The sequence below is a fragment of the Pholcus phalangioides genome, unplaced genomic scaffold (genome assembly GCF_987345545.1).
Source record: "Pholcus phalangioides strain wild (caught in Gottingen) unplaced genomic scaffold, Ppha-v1.0 ptg000040l_1, whole genome shotgun sequence".
Classification (NCBI taxonomy): Eukaryota; Metazoa; Arthropoda; class Arachnida; order Araneae; family Pholcidae; genus Pholcus; species Pholcus phalangioides.
In genome coordinates, this window is record NW_028301626.1 from 2,290,017 (window position 1) to 2,309,169 (window position 19,153).

Below are 19,153 nucleotides of genomic sequence, written 5' to 3' on the forward strand. Positions count from 1 at the left end.
ATGATGAAGATTTCCGGACAAGATATGGAAACACTCTCCAAAAAAACTCGATGAAAAAATCATGTCTGTTTTTTTCCTATTATTATTATTATTATTATTACCCATGACTTCCCACAAGGGAATAAGAACGTCAAATTCCCCGGAGAATATAAAAATTGCAGGGGAGGGAAAAAAGAGCAAATAGTAGGGAGAGAAACTCTTCCCTCACCTCTTTTTCCATGGCTTTGACAAAAGCCTTTTTGTCAATATTCGCAGTGGAATGAAATGACAAATAGATTCCAAACATGACTTCGTTGCTTGCATTGCCAACCAAAAAGTAGTAAATACCAAAAAAAAAAAATTGCTCTAGGGGGGGTCTCTAGGAATGAAGGAAAGAAAACGAAATACCATCAAAGATGTCGGTTTCTTCTTCATAACACGGTAAAGAGAACCAAGAAATAAGATCCAAGAATTTTTCTTCTCCTGGAATTAGGGGAATTTCCCGGGGTATTTTTCTTCGCCCGGCTATTACCGTTGGTGTTATACACTTACCCCCCCCCCAGTGCCCCGAGGGGCATTATTCATTTTAATAGCCCTGCCACACCGTCGGGCTCGGGTTTTAGCCGAGACTTGCTGTAAAAGCCTTGCAAAGTCATTAAAATATGCAAAATTACTCCTCCTATTATCATTTAAAACGTTGTTTCCTTGGAATTAGTTTGAGCGGTCAAATATTAGTTAAAAGTTAAGATATTGGGGGGTCATTCCGCTTAATAAAATTCTTGGGATATTTGAAATTTTTTTTTTTTTGGTCATTTAATGGAATTTTTTAAGCAATTACTGATTGGTCGACGATCATTTTCTTATTCGGTTGAGCTAATTGAAATAGTTCGCGACTCTGATAATTTTCACACTTTTCGATTATTCAGTGCTTCGTGGAGGTTTTAATTATCATCGTTGAGGATCCTTCGTCTCAAATGCTTTAATTTCTCCTGGAAAAATTGATTATGGCGCTAATTGTTACTGTTTAAAGTTAGCTTTCGACTGTAATAACTGTTAAACTTTTGCCTTTTAGAAATATCTGATTATATTTTAGCACATTTATATTGCTCATGTGAAGCGTTGTAATGTAGTAGAGCGAGGAGCTTGAAACTCTCAGGCACAGCGAGTCGGATTGAAACTTCCCACGAAGCCCGCGGGCCACTAATTAATACTGAGGGACCAATGAGACCATGAGTTGAAAACAAGGACAAAAATAATTGAAGTTTCTTATTTTTACTGAAGTCATTTGTCTCATTAATTATCTATTTTGATTAGTTCTGAAATAATTTTTTTCACCAATTCTGCGAAAGTTTCTAATTAATTACTGATTAATTTCAATTTGAAATCACTCTAAATGATTTTGTGATTATTTATTTCGGTAATTCTGAAATTATTTCCAATGCACATTGAAATTATCACGCTTCATTATTTTCATGTTTTATTATTTCCAATATATTGTCATAGACGGAGATAGACTTGGAAGTCTGGGGGAGGGCGCACGATGATTTTGTCAATTCATGTATACATATATTCATATATACATGTGTTCAATCGACCCCACTTTACCCCCCTCCCCAAGCCCCCCGTATCTCCGCCCATGTATATTATGCAGTTATTCTTTCATTAATTGTGAAATAACTTCTATTAGAAATTACGAAATTATCTCTCTCATTGAATATTTATAATTTATTTTTCTCTCTAATTCTGCAAATTTCGATCAATTCTAGAATTATTTCATTCATTAATTCACTAGGTCGCCCACTCACAACACATTCACTAGGTCGTTCCGCTAACTCTTAGTCGCTGACTCAGTCACTCGATCATTAACTGCAGAATCATTTACTGATTCCCTCACTCGATCATTCCTCGCTCGCTCATGTCGAACTGTTGTCAGTGAATTTTCTCAGCTGTGCATTTTCCGTCGATGAATTGTTAGTTGGTGAATTTTCCTAGCGGTTAATTTTCCTAAGCGGTGAATTACTGTCGGGGAATTTTCTGGCGGTAACTTTTTCGTAAACCCTGTGAGATAGTACATGTTACTAGTTATCTTAACGCATCGGTCAACCCGGGCACGGGCTGGGTGTCTCAGGTGCCTAAAGGACCTCGTGATAATGAGATTTGGTGCAACGATATTAGAGATAAAATATATAAATTCACTAGGTTATCCGCGGCCTCAATCACATGGATTTCGTGAACTGAAAATTTCTTGGTGATGATTACTTTCAATAACATTTGAATCTCTCAGGAAACCCCTTGGGTGATGCATTTCAAAATAGCATTAGCAAGTCTTGGTGTGAGTCTTTATATTATAAATTATAATACTGACCGAATTTCATATTTATAGCTGCCAATGGGCTCAGCGATGATTGTCCCATATAACTTTTGAAACCCCCGCCGGTTCCCCTTGCAGCAGTGCCGTGTTACGGCACGGACCCACGTCGGCACGGCCCGGGGGAACCAAGAGAAGAGAGGGCCTCACAAAAAAGACATCTGTGGAAATTTTCAAGAATTTCTCTTTTAGGGCCTCAGAAAAATCACTTGGCCCGGGGGCCATGATGCATTTAAGACAGCCCTGCCTTACAGTATGAATTTTGAAATAACCATCGTTAGTGAGTTTAAACTTTACAAAATAAAACTACTGACCAATTTTTATATTTGAAGTTTCGGCGATTTCGGCTCAGTAGTTATTGACCTATAAAACCTTTGAGCCCCCACATGGCCACTTTAGTGGCCGAAGACATTAGCTGAATTTCAAAAAAAAAACTCTGTTTGTGAGTCTTTACGTCATGAAATAAAAGTTTCAGTAAGAAAAGAGTTCAGTAAAAAAGAGTAAAATCCAAATTTTTCCGTCGCATGGTGGCCTAGCACCTGGAATTTCTCATGCCCTGACCTAGAGAGCGTGCAAGCACTGTGAATGACCAAAAGAGAAGCCTGCAGAGCGAGGGACGTGGTCAGTGAGCAATCAAAAGTATGTTCTAGATTCTAGATCATAGTTCCCAACCTTTTTTGTCCCATCGCCCCCTTCTTCCGAAATTTTTTTTGTCCCATCGCCCCCCCCCCCAATGCAATCTAACCCATAGAATCCTATGCTATACCCGTAGTTTCTACCGCCCCCCTCGAACATTCCATCGCTCTCAAGAGGCGTTAACGCCCACGTTGGGAATTACTGATCAAGAGTGTATGAAAGCACGTGAACGTACAAAAGAGTAACCTACAGAGAGAGGGACCACGTCAGTAAGCGATGAAAAGCGTGAACTAGAGCGCAGTAAGCATGTGAGTGAACAGAACAATGTGCAAGCGTGTGAGTGAACAGAACAATGTGCAAGCGTGTGAGTGAACAGAACAATGTGCAAGCGTGTGAGTGAACAGAACAATGTGCAAGCGTGTGAGTGAACAGAACAATGTGCAAGCGTGTGAGTGAACAGAACAATGTGCAAGCGTGTGAGTGAACAGAACAATGTGCATACATGTGAGTGAACAGAACAATGTTCATACATGTGAGTGAATAGAAAAATTTCCAAGCGTGTGAGTGAATAGAACAATTTCCAAGCGTGTGAGTGAATAGAACAATTTCCAAGCGTGTGAACAATGTGCAGGCATGTGAGTGAACAGAACAATGTGCAAGCTGTGCAGGCATGTGAGTGAACAGAACAATGTGCAAGCTGTGCAGGCATGTGAGTAAACAGAACAATGTGCAAGCTGTGCAGGCATGTGAGTGAACAGAACAATGTGCAAGCTGTGCAGGCATGTGAGTGAACAGAACAATGTGCAAGCTGTGCAGGCATGTGAGTGAACAGAACAATGTGCAAACTGTGCAAGCAATGATCAAAAGTGTGACATGAAGAGTGTGAGAGCATATGAGTGGCCAAAACAGTATGACAGCATGTCAGGGACCCAAAGAGTGACTTACTAACTTAGGCGCATTCACAGGAGCGGGAGGCCAAGTAGTTTAATGCTCAGGGTGGTGGAATTGAGGATTAAGTGGTCAAGAATATTAAAATAGCATAGGAGAAGAGCGGCGAAATTTGTGTACCCCGCAGGCGGCAAAACAGTGAATACGCCTCTGCGTAATAGTCGATATTTCTGTCATGATAATTCCCCATTCATCCTACACTGTCAACGGTCGTAACGGATTCCCAAAAAAAAAACCACGGCAATCGTCACCAATGCTGTAACCACAAAAAAGGTGATTTATATTCACGGATAACCATTCATGGCCTTATACGTGCGTATACGCGCGCGTGTGTTAGTTAAGGTAAGAGAACCGGAAAAAAAAAAATATATCTAAACGAGTCTGACAAAACAACGTGCCGCACGTACGATCAATATGTCTACTCTGAAAGTATTAAAAAACAACAATAATAGGAAAGTGTTAATTGAGAAGGGCATATTCACGTCAGTATAATCACGTAGGAACAAAAAATAATAAGTACAGAGTGACGGATTAAGTTTCGTGACGAACAGATGGCAGCAGCTACTTTCAACCAATCACAGTCGTAGCACGTGATACAGCGTATACATTCTTTTTTTTTATATGTATAATTCTTTGTATATATCAGAACCCTCTCTCTCTCTCTCTCTCTCTCCATAGCGCGTACGTACTACCCAAATCCTACCAGATGTCGTGACCCACAACAAAAGCAGCTGATGATCTACGAGCAGCTGATAACCCTAACGAGTGTGTGTGTTGGGGGCCATTTTTTTTTTCTTTACTCGTCCTTTGTTCGTCCCTTTTTTTTTATAAACGTACTGTATATTTGCCGTCCATTTAAATTCCATGTATGGTTCCAGCACGTGATTCCCATGAAATTCCATATCGTGAAGGAAAAAGTACATACAGGGTGTCCTATTAAGTGCTAATGTAGCCTTTAGCTCATCAACCGTCCGTCGTAGAATTCCAATTTAGAATATGCTCAAAATGTGTTCAGAAACCATTTCGTACCAGTTTCGAGAGTGAAAATACATGCAGTGTGTAACAAGGTAAAAAATATAAATGCTTAAACGTTCCCCTCGTTTTCTAACTTCCTGTATCTCTACTGAGGCCAAAAAAAAAAAAAAATTCCCATGTTTCTAAGTGAAATATTCCCTAAGACAGTGTTTCTCAACCGCCGGGCCGCGGCCCGGTACCAGGCCCTAGCATCAGTCAAACCGAGCCAGGGAGTGATTCACCGTTTAATTTTTCCCCATTTATTTTCCGTAAGTCGTGTTTATGACCGGGCCTTTCACTAGAAAAAAAAAATGCTCAACCGGGCCGTGGATTTCCAAAGGTTGAGACCCACTGCCCTAAGAAATTTGAGAACGCTTCCTTTCCGTCAGTTACGCTGTCTTTTCTCATTTTGATCTCCGGTTTTGAATTCGAATATCTCAATGGATATTCCTCTTCGAAACATGGATTTTTTTTCTCAAGTGGCTTCAGGATAGACAGGGCAACAACTATCCAATTGGAATTTACAGAAGACAAGCGGACCGTATAAAAATTTATATTTCTTATTTTGCGACACAACTGGATTTTCGCTCTCAAAACTGGCACAAGGTACTTTTTGAACGTCTTTTCAGCATTTTTGGAAATTGCAATCATACCTCTACGGACGGTTGATGAGATAAAGGCCACATTAGCACATACAGGATATCCTGTGTATTAAGTTACGGTAAATGCGATAAGTCGGTTATTATATATAATGACGGCATACATAATAGATGCGTACTTACCAATGGTCTCGGTAAGTTTGATAAATTTGTCACTCTTACAGGCGAATATGCATTATACCCATGCGTCTTTGGTAAATTTGATAAGTACTAAAAAATTATCACTTTTATTGGAGATTATACACACTGTATTTTCACTCTCGAAACTAGTGCTGGGTGATTTTTTGAACGTCTTTTGAGCATTTTTTGACGGGAAACTATACCTCTACGACGGACGGTCGATCAGAGAAAATCCGCGTTAGCACTTACAGTAAAGACACCCTATACAATAATCGGTACCGTCCATGTATAAGGGAATCATCCTGATTGCTTCATGTGCAAGTAGAGTATTTGCCGTCGGCCCCGATGCTGTCCTTTCGCATACGCCCAAGGAGGAAGGGATTCTCAGGTGCATAAGAGGGGGCCCTATGAAAAAGGGATCAGGCCATGGTTTTGTAAAGTAAGGCTGGTGATTCCAGCCAAGTACGGACACGTGAACATAATTTTCGATAATAACTTTTCTGACGATATTTTATAAACAGTTAATGTTATTTGACATTTTGTTCAGGAATGATTAAAATAAATTTATGAAAATTTTCACCAAAGTTCATAAATATGTACAGTAAGTTTTTTTTTTTTAGTTTTTCGATGGATTTGAGAGTGTATAATAAATTAATGTTTCCTAAATCAAACACTGTTGAAAATTTTATGAAATAAATCAACACATTAGACATGCGTATGCATTTATCAAGCGAACAAAAACATCAAACTATAAGTACTACAAACAAAAGTTGAACCCTCGGGGTTTACAGCGAACCTCCGGATTCTTGAAGCATGTTGTTGGTCATCACTTTCTAATAGCCGCACTTGATTTTGAATCACTTTGTACGATCCACGCTTGCTCTTGAAGTACATTGTTGTCCTCATACTTACTTTTGAGGCGATTTATAGCACTAATATTTATTTGTAAAACAATTTCTGGCACCCTTGCTCATTCTCGATGCTCTTTTTTTCTGCACACATGCTTATAATATAAACATGGAATAACATGATCAAATCTGTCGTTCTATAACTTCAGTTCCCCCCCCCCCCGAAATGCCAGTTGTCCTCCCTCGGAAATTAATTTCTGGCCCTACTATGGCATCCATACTTACTTTTAAGTCACTTTTATGCAGCCGTACGTGTTTTTAAGGAAATTTGTAGCACCCATGCTTTTTCTTCAGACAGTCGTGGCGTTCATACTTGTTTTTGAAGCACTTTGTGGTGTTCATGCATCTTTTTGAAGCACTTTGTAGCGTTCATGCTTGTTTTTGAAGCACTTTGTAGCGTTCATGCTTGTTTTTGAAGCACTTCGTGGCATTCATGTTTGCTTTTGAATCACTTTCTGGCACACGTGCTTGCTTTTAAGGAAATTGGTAGCAGCACCCATGCTTTTTTATTCAGGTGGTTTGTGACGTTCATGCTTGTTTTTGAAGTACTTTGTGACGTTCATGCTTGTTTTTGAAGCACTTTGTGGCCTTCATGATTGTTTTTAAAGCACTTTGTGGCGTTCATGCTTGTTTTTGAAGTACTTTGTGACGTTCATGCTTGTTTTTGAAGCACTTTGTGGCCTTCATGATTGTTTTTAAAGCACTTTGTGGCGTTCATGCTTGTTTTCGAAGCACTTTGTAACGTTCATGTTTTCTTTTGAATCACTTTCTTGCACACGTGCTTGTTTTTAGGGCAATTCATGGCCCTCCATGCTTATCATCGATGAAATTCGCGACACTGATTTCGTTGTTGGCTCGGTGGCGTTATCCCGATGTTCAATGACATACACAAGCATGACCAAACCAAAGGACGAGCATATAATTCTGTACAACACAACAAAAATAAAGCAATTCTTTCTTTAGGGACGAAACGACAGAACACAAGGAAAGAGAAACAACGGGGACGGAATCGAATGAATGGAATACTGAAGGGGGAGGGAAAAGGAGGGCCTGGAAAAGGATATCGAAAGAATAAAATGTCTTCTATATTGGAGTAAGGGGAAGAAAACACAGAAAAGAAAAAAAGAATAGCAGTAGAAAATTAATGGTTTTTAACGATTAGAGTTGGTCTCAGGTGGCATTTGGTGGTGGAAAATATCTTTCGAGATTTCCGGAGTTTGGGACTGTAGGGTTCGAGGATAGGAAATAATGGTAAAAGGGGAGGGGGAAATCGCAAAGAGAAATATGACATATAATTCTTTTCTCATTGTCTTGAAATTACAGGAAGTTACCCGTAATAAGGGTATCTTGTGTTTTACGCTCATTATTTCTTTGTATGGGATGATGTTTTAATTAACAGGGATTTTGTTCAGAATACACGTTTCCGGAGGACCGCGGACCGCTCTACTTAGATGTTGTTCGAACGTTATTGTTTGGAAAAATGCAGGTTTTCACGACAGGGGTGAGTTAGATGAAAGGATATAATGTCGGAGGAACCGTGGTAGAAGAATTTGATTATCAATTTGAAACGATTGGTGCACACTACGGCGCAGACGCATTTGGGTAACAATGAAATCAAAAATTGAGTGTAAGCACCTTTTTATCAAGAAAAATGTTTTTTGTACAGTCTGGGCCGTCGGATGATTGTCGAAATTGGTAGGATGAGATGCTGCAATTTTTTTACATTGATATGAAGTTCGGTAGACTGAAATCCATTCAACAGCCGTGGAGGAGAGCGTGACAGAAAATCTTCAGGGAGAACGTAATTATTGAACTTTGGAACAGATGTGTTCAGTTGAGTCATTTTTGGGCATTATTGTGACGTTTGGCTGAAAAGCCGACAATCATTTATTCCTTTGAAACCGGATAAATACGTTGCTTTACATTTTTTTTTTTTTACATGAAACGACTGCAGAATTTGTAAAGACGACTGCCTCGTGACTTTTATCTCGATCATTTAGCTACACATAGTTGATGTCGAAAATATGAGAGGTCGCTATAATGTGACTCGACTGTGCACATATTTTCATTTTTTCCTTTTTTTTTGTCTCTCATTGCCTCCAAGTAGTTTGTCCTCTCCGCAGACAGACCTCCAATATACGATACTTCAATTTTCACGACATGAAAATTAAGGCACGTGCTATTTTCGATTCAAAATATGGAAGGTGGCAGCACCAGAAGAACACGAAACACATGTAATTATCACAATATGAGTACTATAAGGCCACACATATATTCAGAACACGCATTCCGATATGTGCCAATTCGTTAGAAATTCCGCAGAGGAATGTGTGAGAAGTGCATATACGGCTAAGAAGTAATGGTATTTTTCCCTGTTCTACAAATAATTTCCGGTTTTTTTTTTGTGGTAATTAAAAATGTCCTGTATTTTTATGTATTTACTGTCCCGACGTGATGTAAATTTTTCGATGAAATATGCTAACCCTTACATATGAATTTTAATAAGCTTTCGCAGATTTACGGAAAATTCACCGCTTTGAAAATTCATCAACAACTATTCGACACGAGTCAGTGAGCGACAAATGACAGTGAGTGATTTAGAGATAGAATATATATAAGTGACCTAGGGTGTGAGTGGGTGACCTAGTTAGTGAGTGAGTGACCTAGCGAGTGACAGAGTGAGCAAACTTTGGGGAGTTTAATGATAAAATTAACTAACTATTCAGGGCTAGGAACATAATGAGTGGCTTAGTATCTGAGTTAGCGATTGACAAAGAGAGTAACCAGGTGATTAAGTGTATAACAGAGTGAGCAATGAGCTGATGATAGAATGAGTTATCTAGTGAGTTGATGATAGAATGGGTGACCCAGTGAGTTAATAGCAAAGTGAGCCACGTAGTGAGTAAGTGAGTGAGCTAGGGAGTAAATGAGCGATCTATATATATAGCGATCAAATGAGTGGCAGGTCTACTGAGAGAGTGATCGACTGACTTTATGAGCTACATTGTCAGTGATCGTCCTGCTGATTAAGTGAGTGAGAGATATAATGAGAGACCTATATAGTGAGTGAGTGACAAAGACAGCGATCCAACGAATGAGTAATAGAATGAGCTACCTGGTGAGTAAGTGAGCGAGACTGAGCTCTAGTGACATGTCCGTTTCGCTCTCATTCATTTACTCACTCGTTCATTTACCCACTCGATCATTCATTCGCCCGTTCGTTCACTCATGATAATTGATAATTTATTCACAAAGAAAATCCAACTCATGTCGGTGAGTTTTCCCAGCAATAAATTTTCCCCTCGGTGAATTTCCCGGACTCGCCTCCCTTATGAAAAGCATATCTAGCCTTATGTAAATTTATCTTGAATTCTAGCATGAATAATTACCATTCACTAATCTATATTAACTAGGAGTTTGAAAAAATATATACCATAAATAATTTAATTTTTCAAGTATTACCTTCATTAATTACTCATCGTTGATTCACACTTCTCTCATAACGTCCTAAAAACTCCTTCTAAAGCGTTTTTGAGGATCGCGGAGTACCGGTAGGTGTTTGTATCAGGCCTCGGCAGAGTGTTAAAAGGCATTGTCCTCAAAAAAGTCCTTCTATGGCCCAATTATATCGTTCAGCTTGATAATGGAACCTCTGAACAACTTCCCTCGCGAAGTGGGTGTTAAAAACTCGTGAACTCTTCAGAAAAAAAGTCTGGGAAGTTTCATAAAATTTACGTAGAACAACACAAGAGATGCTAGAGGAAAATTTTATTTTCCTTCGTGTACATATTAGCACACGATCTTATCCATCTCACCGAGTCGAGTGCCCATCCTTCTCTGGCATCCCTTCAAGTACCTAATCAAGAACTCACTCTCAGCAAGAGACACCAGAGACAAAAGACAATGGCCGGCCATATTTGAATTAGAGGAACGATTCGGTGAAGGTTGGGCAAAAACAAAAGATTCCAAGAGATGGGTGGGAGAAGAGAAGAAAGAAAAAAGCGTGAAGAGATGTGTTTTTGGGCTCATATCTCATAAGTATGCAAATTAACGTCATTGAATAAGAAGCCCTTCTTATACACCCCCATTGTTCCATTGAAATTTTCTTTGCACGTGTATATAGTAGACAATTCAAAATATAATTTATTTTACAGATAGAGGAACGATCCAGTAAGATATCGATAAGTCTTCACTCAAGTTAGGGGCCCGTTCAAGTATTACATCAGCAAATTTTTAGAAATTCTTGACACCAACCCCTCCCCCTCGCCCCGTCAGCAAAATTTCGTCATCAGCTCTGCCCCCTCTGAATTCTAACGCATATTGGTGGGGTCGGAGACGTACACGGGGGCCTTGGGGGCTCGTGCCCCCTCCCCGATCAAAAATTTATTTTTTTGATGCTAAAAAGTAATTTCTTTTTTAAATTGAAATTTTGGAAGAAAAATAACTTTATATGTTATTATAATCAATTTCTGTTAATTTCAATGCTATTTGAAGGCTGTGAACTCAAAATTTATTTTTAATAAATTCATTGCGACGCAACCTCTAACCCATATATGGTAAACCCTCGGCCCGAGGACCAAATATGGCCCTGGGGGTTATCTGATGCGTGCGGCCTGTCCACCTCGAACCAAATTTTGTAAAATTGAACTGAGTGTTACAGTTACAGAAAGCTTAAGTGACCCGTGGTACAATTCCAGAGCATTTAAACGGCCCGAGGGACATTTTTAGATCACTTAAATAACCCGGGACAAACAGTTCCAGAACACTTAAGCGATCCGTGACACATTTAGAGATGCCTTACGTGACATGTGGCATGGTTTTAGAACACTTAAGTGGGCCTCAGTGCGGTTCTACATCACTCAAGTGTATGTGACCCGCGGAACATTCCCAGATTATTTAGGTGATCCGCGGCATAATTACGGATCACTTCAGTGATGCGTGGCACAGGCTCTGTAAGGAATTTATCATTAGGAAGAATGTTAGTTCAGGTGCCCACAAATCAGCGAAAGCTTTTTCTCGTTTTCCGTGCACCGAGTAAGATGCCGTTAAGAATATTTCATATTTTCATAAAGGGTGATTGATGACGTAAGCATTATGCAACCCCTTCCCCCCCCCCCTTGTCATCAAATGTCAGCAAATCGGAAAATTTCGATAGTTTATAAATTTTTGTACTCCCATTTCGCGGAGTTCTTTCCAAAATTATCGTTTAGATTATTATCATAAGTATCTATGTATATAAAATTGGTTTTCTGTCTGTCTCTGTTCTCTATAGTCTATAAAAATCTACAATTTTAGACTGATCGTCGTCAAATTTTGCATTTATACATGTTGGACGAACGATGCTTCTTCAAAAATTAGTCAGAGCTGATCAAATGCCCAAACTGGGCAAAACACTGTAAGCACAAAAATGGTTCCTGGTCCTCAACAAAGGCTTTCGGAATGTTTACTTCAGTTACCGCGGTTCCCTCACAATACGTTTCAGAGATGTACATGCCTTTTCAATCGTTTGTCACTTCTCTACTGCTGCCAGTATATGTATAATACTTTACGCCTGTTATAATTGTTTGGCATTTTTTCAATCCTCCCAGATACCGACGCAAAAACCGGGCAGCGCCGGGTATTACAGCTAGCATATTATAAAAATACCACACGCGCTTACCTGTGACACTACAACAATAGGAACGAGAGATCATTAACTTGAAAAAGTAAAATAAGAAACCAAAATGCAAAAAATCACGTTTCGTGTGCTGATGTTGTCTGCTAAAAAAAAGTGTTTGAGCAGTGGCATCACGCAGTAGCTCCAAGAACACGCCCACTGAGCGTCTAACTTCTTAAACTAGCTTTCCTTTGCTGAAGAAAGTTAGTAAAGTGAGGGAAGAGGGTGGCAAAATTCTTGTAAAAATCTCAATAAATCCACCTCTGACCAGACATCAAGGTGCTTATTTAGTGAGAGACCAAAAGAGTGACCCAGGAAGTTTGAAGCACAGAGAGAGTGAAAGAGTGACTTAGAGCGTGAGTAAGCATGTGAATGACCAAAAAAGTGACATAAAAAGCGAAGGACCGGTTCACCGACTTAGAGCGTGTGAAGTCATTCCCATGCCCTATAAAAGACTGACCTACAGTGGTTCTCAAGATACTACTAGTATCTAGTAGTACTGAGATACTTCGAGGGGGCCACGGAACAAAATGGAGAAAGGGCCATGGCAGGTGGTTTGGTGGGCTGCAGAGAGCTGAGAAGAAAAATTAAGGTGTGAAGAAATAAAAATTTTTTATATTAGTGACTATACACTTACAGAATGCAACAAAAGCACCTATAAAAGCAGGGCCGTCTTAGGGCATGGACCCCACCCGGGCCTCGCCACCTACATTTTACAGCAGGTTCCCAAGGATGGGGGTTTTTCGCAGGCCCCCTCCTCTATATTAAATTTATAGTGTCAAAAACGAAAAATTATGAAAAACATATCAGGCCCCGGGCTGCAGCTCTGTCAGTCCCACTCTTGTGAGGGATCATGCCCGGGGGTCTCATGTCCATAAGTGACCCCACCTTATGATATTTTGTATAGTACAGTAAATTTTGAAAATAAGTAGGAAATATGTAGGCTGTTTATTTCCAGCTAAGTATGGGACCACTTTGCCTAAGGTGCCCATGATGTTCAGACTGCCCCGAATAGAACTCGGATTAGCGGAGAGCTCAATAAGTTCTAGGCCAGTGGTCTGGAGGACAATCTTATTTGCAAAATTTTTGTTCAGTATAAATTCAATAAAAAAAATCAATTCAATACGTATAAACGATCTCGCTTCTAGATGAGGGTCGAAAACTCTGGGTAAGGCAGGGGAGCCACGAGAAAAAAAAATGGTTCAAAGGGGGCCACGGGCAAAAAAAAGATAAGAAACACTGACCTAGAGCATGTGGAAACGCGTGTAAATGATCAAAAGACTGGCCTATAAAGTAAAGAACCATGTCAGTGTTGAGATATACAAACATTCTTGAAATGGGTTCGTAAGATCATAAAAAAACACGTTTTGTGTGCTGATGTTGTCTACTTGAAAAAGTGTTTGAGCAGTGACGTAACGCAGTAGCTATAAGACCACGCCCACTGAGCGTTTAACTTCTTAAAACTAACTTTCCTTTGCTGAAGAAAGTTAGTAAAATGAGGGAAAGACGGCAAGAGACTTGTAAAAAATCTCAATAAAGCAGTGAAAAAATGCCATGATACAAGTCTTTCGAGATTATTTCCCAGGTTCGTACCAGGTGGATCCTAGAGACATACTTCCAATAAGAGAAATTTTCCAAATAACGTGTAGTACTCAGATATGTCATTCACGTATCAAGCAGTGGTATAGTTATTGAAACAAAAGAAAATTAACTTTATATATACCGTCCCCGGGTGCTTAAAAGCCCAATTGGAAAGTTGTTGCCCTGACTCTACTGATGGCAACTGAAAAAACTCCACGTTTCTAAGTGCAATATTCACAGAGGTATTCTCTCTCTCTCAAACTCAAGGGAAAAAAAATGGAAATTTGGGAAAGAACAGCGTTTAATGTGGAAAAAAAACCGTTTTGCCCGTATTTTATGCTGTTTTTACCCGAACTTTCCTTCGTTTTTCGTATTCGAATATCCCAGTAAATATTGGTTATAAGGGGTTATATAATATTTTATTGGTTAAATAAAAGGGGTTAGCGCACCAACCTCTCGATGAGTATAAAAAGCAAGCCTGCCGTTCGGAATCGGCAATAAATTGTAGGTCCCGGTCTAATTAGCCCTCGTGTGCAGAAAAATTACCGTGGTGCGACAAAAATGATCAAATGAGCTAACTACACGTTATTTGGAAACTTTTTCTAACTGGAAGTATACCTCTAGGATCAACGGTTCGCCATTAAAATGCCGTACGCCCTGTTTGCTATGCACCGTGTATATTCTTCCTATTGGCTTGTGCCCTAGTATTTTCTTTGTTCTTCGTTTACTGCAAAGAAACCTCGAAAAGAGGTTCCATTTGAGCACGCTTTATAGATGAAAGAGGAAGGAAAAATACCGGTTCTTACTAGGTGTCCATAACGAACAAAGATGGCTGAAGAGGTAACTTGCTGGCCGTTGTGGAATAATTCCGCGCCAGCTGTTTCGTTCTTGAACTGACATTCTCAGTCTTCTTTTATCTTTTCTTTCCTTATTCAATAAATACTCTCTCGGTGTTTATGCTTATTAGAACACATCTAAGAGAAGAGCCACTTCTTTGCTGAGGTAAGAGAAAAATCACGAAATAAAAATGGCAAAAAATGAAGGGAATGAAACACAAGAGACTCGATTCCCGCCCAAACTCTCTCCCTCTGTTATTTTTTCTTTTTATGCCAAGCAATTGAATACAAATAGCCTGCTTAAATAAAAACCAAGTCTCCTTGAGATTTCTCCTCCTTATTTTCCTTTTTTTTTTTATTCTTCATTCTGGAGCGACATCTTGAATCTTTGTTGCGCTGAACAATGAGGGAGAGAAGATGGCGGATGTCTGTGGCGTGGTTGGAGGACAGTTCACGTGACCAAAGCTATTTTGATATTTTTGCTTCTTATTTATTCCTTGGGTGAGGATAGAAGTGCCTTGGCACGGTAGAATTCCATTTGTTCACATCCCTCGCCGCTTTCCTTTTTCCTTCATTATTCGAGGATATCACGGGAGTTATCGCAATTAACCTTTGGTTTTTATACCTCTCTATCAGTTTATTATTATTTTTTTTCCAAGAGGATCGTTATTTGAATACGTTTCAATTTATGGAATTAATTTTCTCCTTAATTCTTCACTTCCTAATATTCCCATATTTTAAAGTTTCTCAAAAGTTTCAGATTATTTTGAAATTTGAATGAAAATTTCACGAGTAAAGACATTTTATCCATGCGGAAGCGAATCTTTCCAAAGAAATTTTATTACGCATTATGTAAATGATGAATTTTCCATCGATATAATCAGAAGGTTCTCAAAACTGTGTGCAACGAGTGCTGCGTTTAAAGATCAGTTTTTTAAATTAATTATTAAAACCGTAATTTCCAACCAAAGTTACCTCAGCAGCATGATGGTTATTTAGCAGTAGCCTAATATGTATAGATGATATCCCCCGGACTCACGAATAGCTCACACAATTGATAAGATTGAAAGCATTTCATAGAGGCTTTCAATAGATGAATCCTGCCGGCTGTGAAATAAGTACCTATAGCTTATACTCACTTAAGCACTTGTAAAAAAAGGACCTATGTATATGTATTTAATTCTCACTTTTGTTAATATGCTTACTTGTATACACGTATAATGCTTTTGTCTGTGAGATATTTATGATACGTAGTATTTACGGGAGCAATGGCCAAAGAAACCGATTGTGTACGATATGAAACGAAAGGAAAGAAGAAAGAACAATAAAAAGAACAAATGAAAACGGAAGCAAAAGAAAAGGAAAAGAAAGGCTACAAATGAAAATTTAAAATAAATGAAATGAAAATAAAACGAAAGTAAACAAAGAAAAAAAATGATATGAAAAGGAAAAAATAAAGGAAACAAATGAAAAGAAAAGAAATGGTAATGGAAAGGAAAAGAACGGGAACAAATAAAAAATATGAAAAAAAAACCAGAAAGAAAGGAAAATGATGAAAAAAAAAACAAAGAAATGAAAGAAACAAAATTAAAAATGGAAATGAAAAGAATCGAAACGTATGGAAAGGGGGAAAGTAACAGAAAAAGAATCGAACGCTAAAGAAAAAAGAAAGAGAAAGATATAGCGATTAGAACGAAGAAGGGAAAAGGAAAGGGAACAAAATGAAAAGGAGACGAAAAGAAAGGAAAAAGAAAGCAAAATATTTTAAACGAAACGGAAAATTAAAAGGAAAGTGGTAAGGACAAGAGATAACGAAACACGGAAAAGGAGAAAAAGAAAGAAAAGGACTACTAATTACAATATCAGATTAAAATCTCATGTTCATGGGAAGCCCCACATGCAGCACGAGCTTCCAGGCCCGAACACGCATGTCAAATTCGTGGGAATGATTCTGCACTCTGCCAGTATACATTAGAATTACGTATAAGCAAATTTACGAAACAAAATATCATAGCATAGAAGTTTTGAATTACCTGCTTAGCCCTTACATTTTCCACAGTGAAGTTGAACCACATCCGATGTTTCGGGTTCGACAAGTCGGGCCTCACGTACAGGTCATATTCGAACTCACTGACGTAGTCGACCCTGCCAAGGTTACCTGAAAAAAGAAGCATTACTCTGGTTATAGCCACTATAAAAAGTATCCAGTCAATAATGGTACATAGCTTGTATTGCGATTTGGAAACTTATTAAAACTTTTTCCTAAAGAATTTGAAGCATTCTTATCACGCTGAATCTTTACTACAGAAAGTTTTACAGCATTACTTAATATTCGGAATACTTTGAAGCATTGTTAATAAAAAGAATTTTAAGCATTGTCAATAAAAATAATTTGAAACATTGTTACTACAGGAATTTTTAAAGCATTGGTAGTATTCAGAATATTCTGAAGCACTATTACTAAAAGGAACTTGAAGCATTGTTGCTAAAACGAATTTGAAACATTGTTATTAAAAAAAATCTATCATTTTTACTAAAAAAAATTGAGATCACATTGTTATTATAAAATGTTGAATCATTGTTATTAATTTTTTTATAATCATTGTCAGATGCTGCCTGCTAGAACTTTCAAAGCATTGTTGCTACAAAAATTTTGAAAGCATTGACACGGTAGGAATTCTCGCAGTATTGCTAATATAGAAATTTCCGAAGTATTATTACTATAGGAATTTTCGAAGAATTGTCATTATAAGATTTTTTTGGAGAATTTTTACAGCAGAACTTTTTAAAGCATTGTTACTGCAGAATTTTTTCATGCATTGTGATTCTAGGATATTTTGACTAATTGTGGATTGTAAGAATATATGAAAGCATTTTTAACTATAATAATTTTTGGAGCGTTTCATACAGAAATTTCTCGGGCATTGTTATCACAAATATTTTTTGAGGCATTGTTACTACAGGCATTTTTAAAGTATTGCTTATTTTCAGTATAGTATGAAGGATTATACTACAAGTTTTTTTGATTAATTGTTAATTTTCAGAATATTTCGAAGCATCATTGAAATTTTTTTATACCATTTTTGAATCATTGTTACTAAAACAATTTGAGAATCATTGTTACTAAAACAATTTGAGAATCATTGTTACTAAAACAATTTGAGAATCATTGTTACTGAAACAATTTGAGAATCATTGTTACTGAAATTATTTTTTTATTCATTGTTACTTCTTTAGGTCATTCTTAATGCAGGATTTTTTTAGTAATTGTTACCGCAGGAATTCTTTAACCATTGTTAAGTTACCAAAGGAATTTGCAATCACTTTTAAGTTACTAAAGAACTACTAACAACGAAGAATTACTAAAGGAATTTTTAATCACTGGTCAAGTTACTAAAGGAATTTGTAACCACTGGTCAAGTTACTAAAGGAATTTTTAATCACTGGTCAAGTTACTAAAGGAATTTGTAATTTAATAACTAACGGAATTTGTAATTTGTGTAATAATTGTGTTAAGTTACTAAAGGAATTTGTAATTTGTGTAATAATTGTGTTAAGTTACTAAAGGAATTTGTGTAATAAATGTGTTAAGTTACTAAAGGAATTTGTGTAATAAATGTGTTAAGTTACTAAAGGAATTTGTGTAATAATTGTGTTAAGTTACTAAAGGAATTTGTGTAATAAATGTGTTAAGTTACTAAAGGAATTTGTGTAATAATTGTGTTAAGTTACTAAAGGAATTTGTGTAATAAATGTGTTAAGTTACTAAAGGAATTTGTGTAATAATTGTGTTAAGTTACTAAAGGAATTTGTGTAATAAATGTGTTAAGTTACTAAAGGAATTTGTGTAATAATTGTGTTAAGTTACTAAAGGAATTTGTGTAATAATTGTGTTAAGTTACTAAAGGAATTTGTGTAATAATTGTGTTAAGTTACTAAAGGAATTTGTGTAATAATTGTGTTAAGTTACTAAAGGAATTTGTGTAATAAATGTGTTAAGTTACTAAAGGAATTTGTGTAATAAATGTGTTAAGTTACTAAAGGAATTTGTGTAATAAATGTGTTAAGTTACTAAAGGAATTTGTGTAATAAATGTGTTAAGTTACTAAAGGAATTTGTGTAATAATTGTGTTAAGTTACTAAAGGAATTTGTGTAATAATTGTGTTAAGTTACTAAAGGAATTTGTGTAATAAATGTGTTAAGTTACTAAAGGAATTTGTGTAATAAATGTGTTATGTTACTAAAGGAATTTGTGTAATAATTGTGTTAAGTTACTAAAGGAATTTGTGTAATAATTGTGTTAAGTTACTAAAGGAATTTGTGTAATAAATGTGTTATGTTACTAAAGGAATTTTCGATTCATTGTTGCTGCAGAATATATTTAAGCATTGTTACTGAAATTTTCTTTTAGGCAGTGTTACTGAAAATTTTTTGAGGCAATGTTACT

The 19,153-nt window shown here is 37.3% G+C and overlaps 1 protein-coding gene across 1 annotated transcript in view; it reads right to left on the reverse strand.

Annotated features, from left to right (window-relative positions):
- The window catches only part of LOC149065262 (cytosolic carboxypeptidase 6-like), a 659,637-nt gene that overhangs the window by 628,209 nt on the left and 12,275 nt on the right, over positions 1-19,153 (reverse strand). Inside the window, exon 3 of the mRNA XM_089254127.1 lies at positions 16,739-16,863. Within this exon, the coding sequence (XP_089110253.1) occupies positions 16,739-16,863 (125 nt within the window). The remainder of the gene's footprint in view (positions 1-16,738; positions 16,864-19,153) is intronic.